Source organism: Aspergillus vadensis, assembly GCF_003184925.1.
Source record: "Aspergillus vadensis CBS 113365 unplaced genomic scaffold BO88scaffold_2, whole genome shotgun sequence".
In the NCBI taxonomy this organism is placed as follows: Eukaryota; Fungi; Ascomycota; class Eurotiomycetes; order Eurotiales; family Aspergillaceae; genus Aspergillus; species Aspergillus vadensis.
In genome coordinates, this window is record NW_020292040.1 from 339,982 (window position 1) to 353,614 (window position 13,633).

At 51.1% G+C, this 13,633-nt stretch overlaps 4 protein-coding genes across 4 annotated transcripts; 3 read left to right on the top strand and 1 right to left on the bottom strand.

Annotated features, from left to right (window-relative positions):
* Positions 1–426: 426 nt before the first annotated feature.
* On the top strand, positions 427–2,594 carry BO88DRAFT_400931 (curved DNA-binding protein (42 kDa protein)). Its single transcript, XM_025705713.1, has 5 exons — positions 427–571; positions 851–934; positions 1,005–1,109; positions 1,180–1,992; positions 2,058–2,594. Exons 1-5 carry the CDS (start codon positions 544–546, stop codon positions 2,246–2,248), a joined length of 1,221 nt encoding a protein of 406 aa, XP_025567087.1. The 5' UTR covers positions 427–543; the 3' UTR covers positions 2,249–2,594.
* Positions 2,595–5,021: 2,427 nt separating this feature from the next.
* Positions 5,022–7,680, top strand: BO88DRAFT_449177 (putative PHD finger domain protein; the record flags this gene model as incomplete). Its single annotated transcript, XM_025710474.1, has 3 exons — positions 5,022–6,373; positions 6,430–7,209; positions 7,272–7,680. The coding sequence occupies 3 exons, from the start codon at positions 5,022–5,024 to the stop codon at positions 7,678–7,680; spliced, it is 2,541 nt and encodes an 846-aa protein (XP_025567088.1).
* Positions 7,681–9,168: 1,488 nt separating this feature from the next.
* Positions 9,169–11,498, bottom strand: BO88DRAFT_400936 (putative lectin family integral membrane protein). The gene is made up of 7 exons (XM_025705714.1): positions 11,008–11,498; positions 10,874–10,940; positions 10,745–10,815; positions 10,510–10,690; positions 10,268–10,462; positions 9,698–10,214; positions 9,169–9,634 (listed from the first exon to the last, which is right to left on the bottom strand). Exons 1-7 carry the CDS (start codon positions 11,094–11,096, stop codon positions 9,507–9,509), a joined length of 1,248 nt encoding a protein of 415 aa, XP_025567089.1. The 5' UTR covers positions 11,097–11,498; the 3' UTR covers positions 9,169–9,506.
* Positions 11,499–11,738: 240 nt separating this feature from the next.
* On the top strand, positions 11,739–13,628 carry BO88DRAFT_431758 (dolichyl-P-Glc:Glc1Man(9)GlcNAc(2)-PP-dolichol alpha-1,3-glucosyltransferase ALG8; the record flags this gene model as incomplete). The annotated part of the gene is made up of 6 exons (XM_025709316.1): positions 11,739–11,815; positions 11,895–11,973; positions 12,038–12,231; positions 12,289–12,782; positions 12,838–12,977; positions 13,030–13,628. The coding sequence occupies 6 exons, from the start codon at positions 11,739–11,741 to the stop codon at positions 13,552–13,554; spliced, it is 1,509 nt and encodes a 502-aa protein (XP_025567090.1). The 3' UTR covers positions 13,555–13,628.
* Between the last annotated feature and the right edge of the window lie 5 nt (positions 13,629–13,633).

Genomic DNA, 13,633 nt, shown 5'->3' on the forward strand with positions numbered 1-13,633 from the left:
TGTCACGGGAAAACTTCGCTCGGTAACCGTCTGAAGCTCGAAGGGAAAGCTCAATGAGTTCTACAATACAAAGCATTGGTCAACCCAATCAATTACCGAAAGACAGGAGAGTCCGGAGTAGTTAATGTGAAGGAGGATGCTGAATAGCGGGTTGGGCGTCAAAGGGCCAGCCAGTCAAGCAGGCAACGAAACAAACCACTAGGTTTTGTTACTAAATGAAAAGAAATGGTAGGCGGTCAGCTGTACAAAAGCGGAGGATAACAGCAAAACATTCAGATACCAAGCCCTACTCGGAAAGGGAAGAGAACCCCACCGCCAACGCAGCGAAAAACTAGGCCGAAGCCCCCGCTCTAGGTATTGGTGGTAAATAATACGGTGCGGTGCACACGACTCCATTCTCACTACTAGTAAGGTTCTCCAGCTCTCCAGCAGAGTCCATTTTCCTCTTTTCTCTTACTGTTGTGCTAGAACTATTGCTCCCCCGGATACCTTCATCTGTAATTCTTCCTCGCAGCAGCGCGAGGATCCCCCTATCGATACACAATGGCTGAGACTCAGGCCCCCGAGGTTGGTAAGTGCTCATGCCACATCCCAGCTACCCCTCTTGGTCCCTCCAATTTGAAAAAAGCTCCGGCGTTTGTGGGCTCCCGCTTGCTTTCGTCGTCATGGTTCGGCTTAGGTTTGGCGACGACTCTGGAGCAGCGGACGAGCGTTACGGAACGATCGCAACCTGCCCTCGTTTTGAACTGCCTGTCAAATATCTTCATTTCTATCATCACCCTACAATCTCCGGCTTAAACATGCCTGTTCGCTCTCCACCCTAACTAACCCGGCCTCGGTCCATTTCTAGACTACACCCTCAACAACCCCGACACCTTGACCAAGTACAAGACCGCTGCTCAGATCTCCCAGAAGGTTCTTGAAGCCGTCTCAGGTGTGTGATTCCTCGACCCGGGCGTCTGCGCCTAGTTTAGGGCTACGAAATTCTAATCTCGTGATACTAGGATGGTGTGTTGAGGGCAGCAAGATCGTTGAGCTTTGCCAGAAGGGTGACCAGCTCCTCGAGGAGGAGATTGCCAAGGTCTACAAGGGCAAGAAGATCCAGAAGGGTATGTTCTCTTTGAGAGTCCGGAGAAACCAGTGTCAGATCAGCGAGTTAACGTGATGCGCCGGGGAAAGGTATCGCTCACCCCACCACTGTCTCTCCCAGCTCCTATGTGACTCCCTACACTCCCCTGGTGTCCGACGCTCAGGAGGCCGAGACCACCTTGAAGGCCGGTGAGATCGCCAAGATCCAGCTTGGTGCTCAGATCGATGGCTTCGGTACCATCGTTTGCGACATGGTCGTTGTCGCCGACAGCAACTCATCCGCCGATGTGGTGACCGGCCGCGAGGCTGACCTTATCCACGCCACTCACTACGCCAACGAGCTTCTCCTGAGACTCATGGTTCCCCCTGGCCTGCTCGCCAGCGGAACTGATGAGGAGAAGCAGAAGGCCGCTGCCCAGAAGGCTCCTACCCAGGCTCAGATCACTCAGTTGATTGAGAAGGTCGCCAAGGCCTACGACTGCAACGTTGTCGAGAACACCACCAGCTGGCTGTTTAACCGCAACGAGATTGAAGGCGAGAAGAAGATCATCCTCTCGCCCGGCGCTGGTGTCAAGGGCGAGGGTGTTCCCGACGTCGGTGAAGTCTGGGGTGTTGAGCTTGGTCTGTCTCTCGGATCCGGAAAGGTCAAGACCCTCCCTCACCGTGCCACTCTCCACCGCCGTACCACCACCACCTACGGCCTCAAGCGCCCTAGCTCCAGACAGACTCTCTCCGAGATCGTCAAGAAGTTCGGCACGTTCCCCTTCAGCTTGCGCCAGCTGGATGACGAGAAGTCTGCCAAGGTTGGTGTTGTCGAGTGTGTCCGTGGTGGTGTCCTGAGACAGTACGAGCCCGCCGGTGATGCCGACAACGCTCCCGTCTCCCGCGTCCTGACCACTCTTGGTATGTTGCCTATTCCCATTAATCTACGGCTACCGCAGAAGATCTCTCTTCTAACAAGGCTTTAGCTATTACCAAGAACGGTATCACCCGTCTTGCCGCTCCCACCACCCCTGATCTTTCCAAGTTCCAGACGGACAAGAAGATCGAGGACGAGGAGATCCTTGCGATCCTCGAGCGCCCGTTGGCCAGATCCACCGGCTCCAAGAAGAACAAGAACAACAAGAAGAAGACCGCCGCCAAGAAGGCTGACGAGTAAATCATCGTCTGACCTGGGCGTCACATCTGCCGTGTCCGTGGGCGTGTTGGTTTGGCTCAAATGAAAGCCTATGATTTCTTTGCAGAAACATTCTTCGTCATACCGAAGCATTGGCGATGCGCGCCATTACAACGATCCTTTTTGGAGCTGCATCCAGGGAGTTCTGCAGATGATGAGGGATGGGGGAAATCCGTGCGAAAGATGAGCCATGTGGGAGACTTATGTCTTCCATAATACCCTATTACAAAACCTGTTGTCACATAACTAGTTCAGAAGTTCAGAAGATGCGATATGTAAATGCTTGAATAAAAAGAAGCAAAAAAAATGAGGCAGAACATCTTCCTTGCTTTCCATCAACATCACTAAATCTATCCGGCCTATGTATACCAGTCTGAAATTTGCCTCCGATGCTGCATATCACGCTTTTACCTTTGCCGCATTCATACATGAAAATAGGTGTTCCCGGAATGGTTTCTTTCTACTCGCTCTTATTTGCAGGAAATGAGATTATGTACGATGACCCGTTCGGAGTTCAGTTGTATCTAACGGTGAGGTCAGCATAACCCGGTCCCTTCCCCATGACCTCCAGAGAAGAGGACATCTCGCCCCTGATGAGCTTTCCGGTCAACCAAGCATTAGTTGATCTCTTCGGTGCTTTAAGGGGGTGTGGTATATCTCGTGAGACTGTCATACTGGAGAGGCAGGTTGCTTGCCCAGCCGTTGCCGCCACCCCACCCCCGACAAAGGCTTTAGGAAAGGCAACATTTAGTAGTTCTCTTTGTCAGTATCATTAAGCTTGGGTCTGATAGTTTCTCTCCCAAGTAGACTAGTTGTTCTGTTCAACAGCAGGGTTCAGCATATAGCCGTATACCGGCAGTGAATCCAGCCAAATTGGTGGCTTGGGGCGGGATGCACGGAGTGAAGGAGAACCAGCTGTCTATCCAAGAAGGTTGATTTGAGTGAACATACTGTGTTCAGCCCACTCTATCTCATTCACTGAGAGCTTTCTAGAGGTGTGTTGGGCAGTCTGGGTGTTGAGAGGGCATGGAGGTTGAAGGAGTGGGCCAACTGACCTCCGTCTGGCTTCTCCCCAATCCTTCCTCCTCTTCCATCTTCCATCTTCTCCCTTCCCTGTGTCTTTCCCCTTTCCACTTCCTACCCAAAGTTCTCCTACCGACTTCCATCATCTCTGGACGGTTTGTTATTTTGATTACAGGAGAAACATCTGCTGTCTACTTCTTTGGAGTACTTGCCGCAGTGTCGTACCCTTCTTTTCCCGCGGCTGCAAACTCACTCTCAGTGACATCGGAGTATCATTCACTCACTTGCTTCACTTTCCCCAAAGAACCCCAGCCACAACAGCTTTCTTAACTACTCGCTTCATCCCTTTCCATTTTCTCTTCTCTTCTCATTCTTGATCATTCTTCTACAACGTGTAGCTCAAGTTATTACCTGAACAACACGTTCAAGAATCACATCTCCTTGCTCTTCCGCATCGTCAACCCCTCCTACTCATCAGTCTGATATCGGAACCTTTCCAGAGAAGTCAGCCACGATCTGTTTCTGCATAGAATACACACTCGTTGTGTATAACACATTGCAGAATCCTCGTTTGCGAAGTTGACCTTTCTTCTGAGTTTCCGGATACTGCTCTCCTGCTTCCTTGTTTCTCTTCAAACTTTCTCATTCATCCTTTCCTCCTCACTAACCTACATCTTCTTCCGCTTATCCATCATCTTCTTCGTTTGTCTGCCTTTTAGAGAAGGTTCGCTTTGCTTGTGGTTTCAAACGCTTCACCAGATTGTTCTTTGTCGTTGAATCCAGCAATCTCCTTCTTTGGCATCTACATTGGCACATACATCGTGTCTTCTTCCTTCCAATACGCCATCTTTGTATCAGCTACAGCAGAAGAAACTGCTTCAAGAATTGCTGAATGACTTTGTCGTACCTGGTAAGTTTGAATATAGTCCTGGAGCTGTGTTCTGCGTGTGTGTTCTCCTTCCCCAGAGCTTGGCTTACTCCTACGGACCAAGTCGGTGCTCGTGCTTTTGTCTTCTTGTGTCTTCTCCTGCTGTTGTATGTACCTTAAGCACTGGACGGACCTCATTGTATCATCAGGACGCTGCCATATAGTCCGCGTGCGTTGGGCATCAGACTTGGACCTGGAAAGCTTCAGGATGTTGAACGGCTGACCCAATCACAGGACTTGAAAACTTGCTGAAATAACTCAGCCTTCATTTTAATTTTCACATCTTCTCGATCCTATTGCAGCTTGTGTCATATAAGACACTTAGGCAGGATTTACAGAGTTGTGTTGGCACTTATTACGATTCTATCTCACGGCCCCTTGACGCGTATCATAGGGTCACTCTAGTAAGCACTCCACTCCAGAAAATGAAGAGAATAAGTCTTCTATTCTATACAACACAAAATCCAGTTTCAAGGATCTAATGTTACATGGAAACCAGATCGAGGGTGTCTGGTATTTTCGTGGTTGACAGAGCTCCGCGGCGAACCCCCTAGAGGGAGGCCTGATTGGGACTCGAAAACTTCCGGCACTCCAACTCCGCAACCTTTCTTCCTTCCATCAACCCGCAGACAGCGCGCGGGCTGGCCTCGATTCCAACCAGCCACGCTGGGCACGCTCGGTGTTTGCTTGGAATCTATTAATCAGTAAGCAATTGTCATTTCAATTCGTCAGTCGCAACTTTTTGTTTTCGCAGGCTAACCCTGGCTCTGTAGCCGTTGCAACTTGCGAGCCCTGTCTACAACAATGGCTCCGAATCTCCGTTCGTCGTCCCACGCCTGGTCGAATAACTCTCGCCCCTCCACTCCACTTGGCGCACCTACTACTGCAAGCACTGCTTCTTCGCTCACCGATTCTACACGGCCTCGCAAGCAGCGCCGCACTGGCTGGAACAGCCGCGTGGCTACCGATCCTCCTCAGGACCCGCCCTCTCGCACCCAGTCGCGTTTGGAACAATCGAAGAATGATGCTTCAGAGACTCTGAGTGATACAAACCTCCTCGATAGCAGTGCCGGATGGGTTGAACCACCATTGAGAGAGCCTGAACCCAGCTTCGCAGACACGCCATGGTGTAATGTTTCCCATCACGCGAACCCCGTACTGTCCAGTATGCGCCCACTGGGAACCATGCCGTCGGCTGCCGACTTGCGCAAGGTTGGACTGGCACCTATCAAGCCCAGTGTTCAGAACATCTCTGCGAAGAAGGAGTCACGGGCCACACCGAACGGCGAGGGAGGTGATACCAAACCTCAGACCCCCTTAACGCCCGCCGAAGAGCCGATGGACGAACCTCTGTCTACTAAGAACAAGGCCTCGCCGGACATGTCTGCTTTTACTTCTCTGCCTGTTCCTACATCGACTGATGTAGACGTCGATCGGATCAAGATTGCTGTCGAAAAAGCCCTCCGACTGGCGCTAGAGACCAACAATCGCCCTGTTTCACGCGGTCTCATCAGATTGTGGGAGACATGCAACAAAGACCCTTTTGCGCTTTCTATTCTCGACGGCATCTGCCAGGAAAACCCCGGCCCGCGGGAACGCTCAGCCTTCCAGAGTGTTATGCGCGCTGCATGGAAGGAGGTTCAGGCGGAAGCCGACGATGACTTTGCCACAGCACCTGTCTTGGCTCGCCCCCGGTCGGCCAGCAGCATTTCATCACTCTCGTCAGCGGTATCCCTTGATGCTGAGACCTTTGCCCCCGGCATGGCTCCTGGAGCGGCAACTTCCCGTGCTCGCGCCAGGGGTAGGAAGGCCAAAAGGGGTGCTCCTAAGAAGAAGGAGGCAGTCGCCCCGCCCAGTGCTGCTACGGCTCCCCCACAGAAGCATGCGCTTGAAGACGAGCCGAACCCCGAGGAAGAGGCACGAATCAAGCGTACTCGCCTGCAGAAGCCTCTCCCAACCATTGTAGCTTTGGAAAGCCAGATGCGTTCCTCATTGGCTTCTGACCCACAACAGTCTAATGTGCCATCTCCTGTCCCCACTGCAGCCAGTAGATCGCAACCAGCATCACTGGGAGCTGGCGTGAGTAGCAGACAGCGCTCTGAGAGTCCAGCTAGTAGTGATGCCGGCGACAACCGACGACTGACACCTACCCTGACGTAAGTTTCCCTTGTCTCTCTACCACTTGTTCCGCTGAACACTAACATGCTGGCAGAAGCGACAACGAACGCCAGGAGAACAACGACTTTTGCCACAATTGTAACGGAAGCGGCCAGCTGCTGTGTTGCGATGGCTGCCCAAATTCTTTCCACTTCTCCTGTCTTAACCCGCCATTGGACCCGGCAAACCCTCCAGAGGGGGATTGGTTTTGCCCGAAATGCTCGTTGTCAAAGCCCATGACGTCTTTGCTGGGTTCCCTGGACAACGCTCCACAGAAAGACTACCTCTTACCCCTTGGCATCCGCGATTACTTCACCGGTGTGGCTACGGGCGAAGAGAACAAATACGATGAGGTCGTGCCACTTCCCAAGTTCTATCCCCGCCGAGGGGCCCGCCATGGCCGTTATGATGACCCTTATCTGCTACGAACACAGGATGCCAAAGGCAATGTGATTCTTTGCGCAGCTTGCGGTCGCACGAGTGGCGGCCGTCAGCCCATCATCCAGTGCGACTATTGTCCTTGTGCTTTTCACATGGATTGTTGTGACCCGCCTATGCCCATGCCTCCCATCCAGAAAGGCGGAAGTAATCGTAGGAACCACAGCTGGATGTGCCCTAACCACGTGTGGCATGATCTACAATACTGGGTCAAGGACGAGGAGGGATACGATGTGCTGAAGCGCATTCGTCGTCCGAAGCGACCCCGAATGATCGACGTCGAAGTCCTTCCAGATGAGGAAGAGGTCGAGAGAATGGAGGAACAGGAAGAGGAAGGTATCATGTACCGTGTGTCAGAGCGCGGTCTAAAAATGGACTTCATCCAAACAGTTAAGAGGTGAGTGGACTCCTAAGCGTGATTGTTGGTTAAATCTCTGACTTGTCTGACTTGTGGAGAAGGGAAAACGAAGAATACAAGCTGATGAAGGAGGCCGCGGGCAAATATCTGGACTATGCCACCTCAGAATTCGACAAGCTCGTGGCCAAGGCCAATGCATTCTACTCATCCCAGAAGCCTGCTTTTGCGGAAGAGGACACAACGGCTGCGATCTTGAACTCACGCACTATCGCTGAGCGGGAAGCGGCCGCGAACCTCATCTCACTCGCACAGGGCGACGGGCCTACTAGGCAAGGGCCTGAAGATGGAAAGATCGGTTTGCTTATAGACCAACTCAAGGCAAACGCTCCGCCCGATCTTCCCTCGGCCAACACGGAGATCGCCTCTCTGCGTGCTCTACAGAATTTGATTGAACAACGCATTCAGGTGCTGAATGCGCAGTCGGAGCCGCCCGAGCCAGCCAGCACTTAGTCCATCGCCTTTCCATCAATGAATAACTTCAAATATCGTCACAGTCAAATCGCATCATCGAATCAATCTACTCGGAGCCTATTACGTTGCCAGTCACGGCGACTTTCTGTCGGGAACAGCCATCTCGTTCTCGATAAACAAACAGCAAAACCGAAAAAAGAAAAGAAAAAGAAACAAAAAATCCATGACAAAAAAAAATCCAAAACACATATCAAAACAAAAGGACAAATAAAAGATAGGAAAAGAAACACCAGGCTAATCCTCTGTGCATAGATAAAAAACACAACCGGTGTCTCCGCACTGAGATACTATCGGTTGTCACATATTGGCGATGATTCGCCTTGTCAGTGTCACTTGCGCCAGACCAAGTCGGCGCATGCTTTACAAAGATTTTAACACTTCAACCTTCTATATTATTACGCCATGCTACGACCTTGGTTACCTACTATTTTTATTGCTGTTCATGTTTCGGTTTGGCGCGGCGCATCGCAGTGGTTGGCAGGGATCACCCGTGGCATTAGGGAATAAGGCGTCGGCGTCCTACTACAATTTCCATATTAGATGGTTTTATTCTTTTCTGAGCAAAAAAACCATGGTCCAATTTCGGCTTATTGAACATTTGGCGCATACAGAGCATGGCATTCTTGGGCATATTGATTGAATGTTGCATAAGAAACGCAGCAACAGCTGCGAGGCATTTTCATGTTCTTTTCCCAATTCTATGTTTTCTTTTTTACTTTTCTTTTGACTTTTTCAATGTCCGGTTCATCTCCCCCGGATGGACCGGCCGGGGGAGATGGGCCAATCTTTTCACTCATGTGTGGTTTTCAGACAATGTTGGGTAGACCGAGACGCACCACACCCACCACATCAAAAGGGACCTACCCCTAGAATAGTGGTGCGTCTCGGTCTACCCATTGAGAGATGGGGCCAATTTCTTTTCACTCTCATGTATTGTTTAGACATCGTTGGTAGACCGAGACGCACCACACCAACCAGATCCAAAAGGGACCTACCCCTTCATATCATGATCAGTGGTGCGTCTCGGTCTACCAACAAACAAATATCCATTTCTGAAATTTCATGCATTTTACACTTATTGCCGTTTTCATCCACTCAATATCTCTATCTTGTAGAAAGTGCAGTAGTGGTAGGTTCCGAAGTAGCCGGGCAAGTTACCGCACTACGGGATTTACTCGCAGATAAGTCGGCTTTAAGCAGAATCCTTCTTCCCTTCCCTTCCTTCCTTCCTTCTCTTGTCCTGGAGGTCTGTGATACTACGTACTAGGTTCGGCCTGATTGGTATATAATTTGGATGCTGTAATACGTATCAGTGGATTTGGATTCGAATGAGGCAGGCTAAGGTTGATCAATATCATAGGATTTTTTGTATGGTGATTTGATAATACATCTTACGAATCGCGGGCTGTCTAGTAGACACATTGCTTGACAGATTTATCAATGAATTGATTGGTTGATTGGTTGGTTGATTGATTGATCCCTGACCAGATCATCTATATTGCGCTTTACCGCACAGGAAAGTAAACGGGATCAAAGTCCAGCAAGTGTAATTGTAGATGTACATGTATAGAACACCCCGGGGAGTGGTTTAAGGAACGCGACATAATATAACGTTAGCTAGTATAAGATAGAAGAATAGTTACACATGATGGTTTATTCAGATAACGAAGAGAAGGAATACCCACACCGTACAACGGAGCTGTCGGGTTTCTCGTGATATCGTTCGTTACCGCAGACTGGCTGACTGGTAGGTCATTTCAAGTCGTTGGTAGAGGTACAGAGGGGAAGGAGGGATGAGAAAATGTTTAGAGGAACTTCTTGGGCATGTTCGCACGGCGACGCTTGTAGATGATGTAAGCCACGGCAAGAAGACCCTGGAAGGCGATGATCATGCAGATGAAGAAACCCATGCGGGGAGCGGAGGAGGTGATGACTGTAAGCGAAGGGGTTAGTTGCTATTCATATGGTTTGGAAAAAGGAAAGGGGGAGTGCTCACCTCCCAAGAGGTTCTCGGTCAAGCTGAGGTGAGACGAGCGCAGGGTCTCCTGAAGCTGGTTGAAGCGGCCATGGTAGTCCTTGCCCTCCAGGTCACGCTGGATGGTCTGCAGCATCTGTTCCATTTTCTGGAGTCTGGCGTCGAGGCTGGCGATCTGGTCCTTGCTGGCGAGCTTCTGGAGGAGCTCGACTTGGCGGTTGGCGGCCTTGGTGTCTTGGCTTCCGAGTTCACGAAGGATGTTGTCGGTGGCTTGGTTGATGCCCTGAACGCGGTTGCTCAGGTCGGCAAACTGCTGCTCGAAGCCAGTGTTGACAGGGGGTGCCTGCTGCTGTTGTTGAGGAACGGCCTGTTGCTGAGCGGCAATGGGCTGCTGGTTGGTGTTCTGCTGCTGGATGGGCACAGTGCTGCCTGCTCCAGACTCGGCGGATTGGACAACGAACTTGAAGACTTCGAAGGAGTCAGGGTTCTCGGGGGTTGCAGCGGTAAGACCAAAGACGTTGCCGGTAGGGAGAGCGACCTGCTTGGGTTAGGAGGTTGATGCTAATGGAGATGTGACTTGCATGGACGCACCTTGTCGGTGGAAAAGCACAGCTTGTCGTCGACAGTAACCTCGAAGACAGACTTGGTGTGCTTCAAGCGAACGGTAGAGGGCCGTCCAAGGTTGCGGTAAGGGTAGTCGCAGTGACCAAAGGCCAAGCTATCAACGCTTCTGTGGCTCTTGTAGTCTGTAGTGCCATCGTTGAGGAACCCGCGCACACTGCCACCCTGGTAAATAGTTAGCTTTGGCCATCAGACTGTAGCTTCTGGCTTACCCTTCCGCCATGGCTGTCAATGACCAGAGCAAAACCGTCGAATTGGTTGACGGTATAGATGCTGGAAGTGCCAATTCTGTCTTTGCCGTCCTTGGCATACCAGAGCTGGAGGTTACCTCCACCCCTTTCGGGACCAGTCGCTCGGAATTGGAACTCTGCAGTCCATTCCGGTTGCGATACACTATATAATTGAGTCAATATCAATCAACAAAGGGCGGACGCTGACAGGACTTACGGAGTCTGGGACCAAGCAAATCCCCTTGTGTTGCCAGGGTAAGGCGGTGTCAGGATAATTTTGTTAGAAAGCTACGGAGCAATTAGTACACAATGGCTTCAAGCTTCATCATGGGAATGATCAGCATACGATGTCGGGATTGTGCGATTCTCCTCCAGTCTGCCACCCAGAAATGGCACCGCCATCTGTTGATAACCTGGGAGGCAGGCATTAGTAAATCGGGAATTGACTCAGCTGAGACTGGTTGCAGCAGTGACACTTACGTCTGGCCGAAGCCAAAGCTGGAGCTTTCAATCACCGATTGAGCTGCGGCAGTAGCAGCCAAAGAAAGGAGAGAAGCAGGGATCTTCATGATGTCTATGCAATCGGAGGCTCGTCACGCAAACAAGTTATGCAGGTACTAAGTTTCAAACAACAATGAGGAGAAAGGCTGTGTATGTAACCAAAGCACAGCAGAAGCAGTCAATGGGTAAGAAATAGAGAGGGATTGACAGTGGGAGAGCCAGATAAGAAGAAGCAAGGTGAAGCTCCAAGTAAGCTTGGGTGTATCTTGTTACTGGTCCGACGACGATCTCCGGTTCAACAAGGCGGAGACAACGCGCGAGGTGGTCCACCCAACCACAATGGCGATCACGCAGAAACGGATTTCCCTGGCAATAGAGGTAGTTGCGGGGGAGAAGTCGACCAGATGACGAATTTCCAAGCTAGAGAGAACGACCGAGTGACGGACTCCTACGTCCGAAGCCAAGTCCATTGCCGCAGCAAATCGTAACCAGAAGATCTGCCGGGAAATGCAGGGGACAGATTGGCCTTTCTGCTCCCCGTCCCCTGTCGCGGTCACGTGTTCCCCGCCCCGGATGGGTTCCATGGGCCTATTCTTGTCATTACTATCCCTCTCCCTCCCCAGAATTGGCACAACTTCCTCTCGCCTTTCCATGCCCCACGCTCCTTCCCTTTCCCTTCTCCCGGCGGCGCGTCAAGCGCAAGACTACCAATGACCGATCTATACCCTTCTTTGGCGCAGTGCGCCATCGTTGCAACTGCTTTCAAAATCCTTTTGTTCCCCGCATAGTATGTTGGTCCGCAAATGGTCTAGAACAGCACCGCGAGGTTGCAGAACTCACAGCTGAATTGTGGCTGGAACGTGCAGCAAATCCACCGACTTTGAGGTTCATCGAAACTGGCTTGCGATTACACACTCGTTGCCCGTCAAGGAATGGTACTACGAGGTACGTACCCGCCAGCGCATACCGCTTCAAGGGTGATTCATACTAAATTGCGGATTTACATTAGAAAACGTCGGAATGGACCCTCGACTACCCTCCCTTTTTCGCGGCATTCGAATGGGTGCTCTCCCAGGCGGCACGTTATGCAGACCCGGCGATGTTGATTGTCAACAACCTCAATCATGATTCATGGCAAACAATCTACTTCCAGAGGGCCACGGTTATCGTCACGGAGCTGGTTCTGCTCTTCGCTTTGAGCAGGTAATTCGTCCATATTGTATTCTTCCTCGTTCAACTTGCTGATTCAGGAACGATCAGATTTGTCAAGTCGGTATCGCAAGAAAACAAACACCTTGCGCACATCGCCAGCTTGTCCATCTTCTTGTCCCCCGGTCTGCTTATCATCGACCACATTCACTTTCAGTATAACGGATTTCTTTACGGCATCTTGATATTGTCAATCGTTCTGGCGCGGAAGCAGTCGACTCTTCTCTACAGTGGGATTAGCTTTGCCGTTTTGCTATGTCTGAAGCACATCTATCTATACCTCGCCTTGGCATACTTCGTCTACTTGCTGAGGGTCTACTGTCTGGACCCGAAGTCGATTTTCCGCCCTCGTTTCTTCAACATCATCAAGCTCGGCGTGTGCGTGGTTGGCGTGTTTGCCTTGGCTTTCGGACCGTTCGCCTCCTGGGGTCAACTGCTTCAATTGAAGGACAGGCTCTTCCCCTTCTCTAGAGGGTTGTGCCATGCGTACTGGGCACCTAATGTTTGGGCGATGTACTCTTTTACTGATCGCATCTTGATCCAGCGTAAGTTCAATTAACCCAACTCCATGCTTTCGTTCAGAGGAACTTACTAGTGCAGTTGCTCCGCGGTTGGGTCTTCCAGTCAATCAGGACGCTCTGGTCAGTGTCACCCGTGGTCTGGTCGGAGACACCTCTTTCGCCGTTCTTCCTGAAGTCACCAAGGAGCACACGTTTATCTTGACCTTCTTGTTCCAGTTGGTGAGTTTTTAGATCTGGTTTGATTCCGTGCAACACCGCTAACGGTCACTAGCTTCCGTTGATCAAGCTCTGGTGCAACCCTGAATGGGAGACTTTTGTCGGTGCCATCACCCTGTGCGGATATGCATCATTCCTGTTCGGCTGGCACGTCCATGAGAAAGCGGTGCTCCTGATCATCATCCCGTTCAGCCTCATCGCGCTCAAAGACCGGCGCTACTTTAGCGCGTTCCGCCCCCTGGCTGTCGCCGGACACGTCTCTTTGTTCCCCTTACTCTTTACCGCCGCCGAATTCCCGATCAAAACGGTCTACACAGTCTTGTGGCTCGTGCTGTTCCTCTACGTATTCGATCAGGTGGCACCTGTCTCCGAGCGGCGCCGGATCTTCGTCGCCGATCGCTTCTCCCTGCTGTACCTGACCATTGCCATCCCACTGATCATCTACTGCTCCATCCTGCACCAGGTCATTTTCGGACTGGAGCGGTTGCAGTTCCTGCCCCTGATGTTCATGAGCAGTTACTCTGCCGTTGGAGTCGTGGGCAGTTGGATTGGATTTATGGTAGTTTACTTTACAGCATGAGAGAGAGCAAACTGTATAGATATAGATACCAAAAAGTGCTGAAAATTCAATACCATACTAAATAATATTCACACAAAGC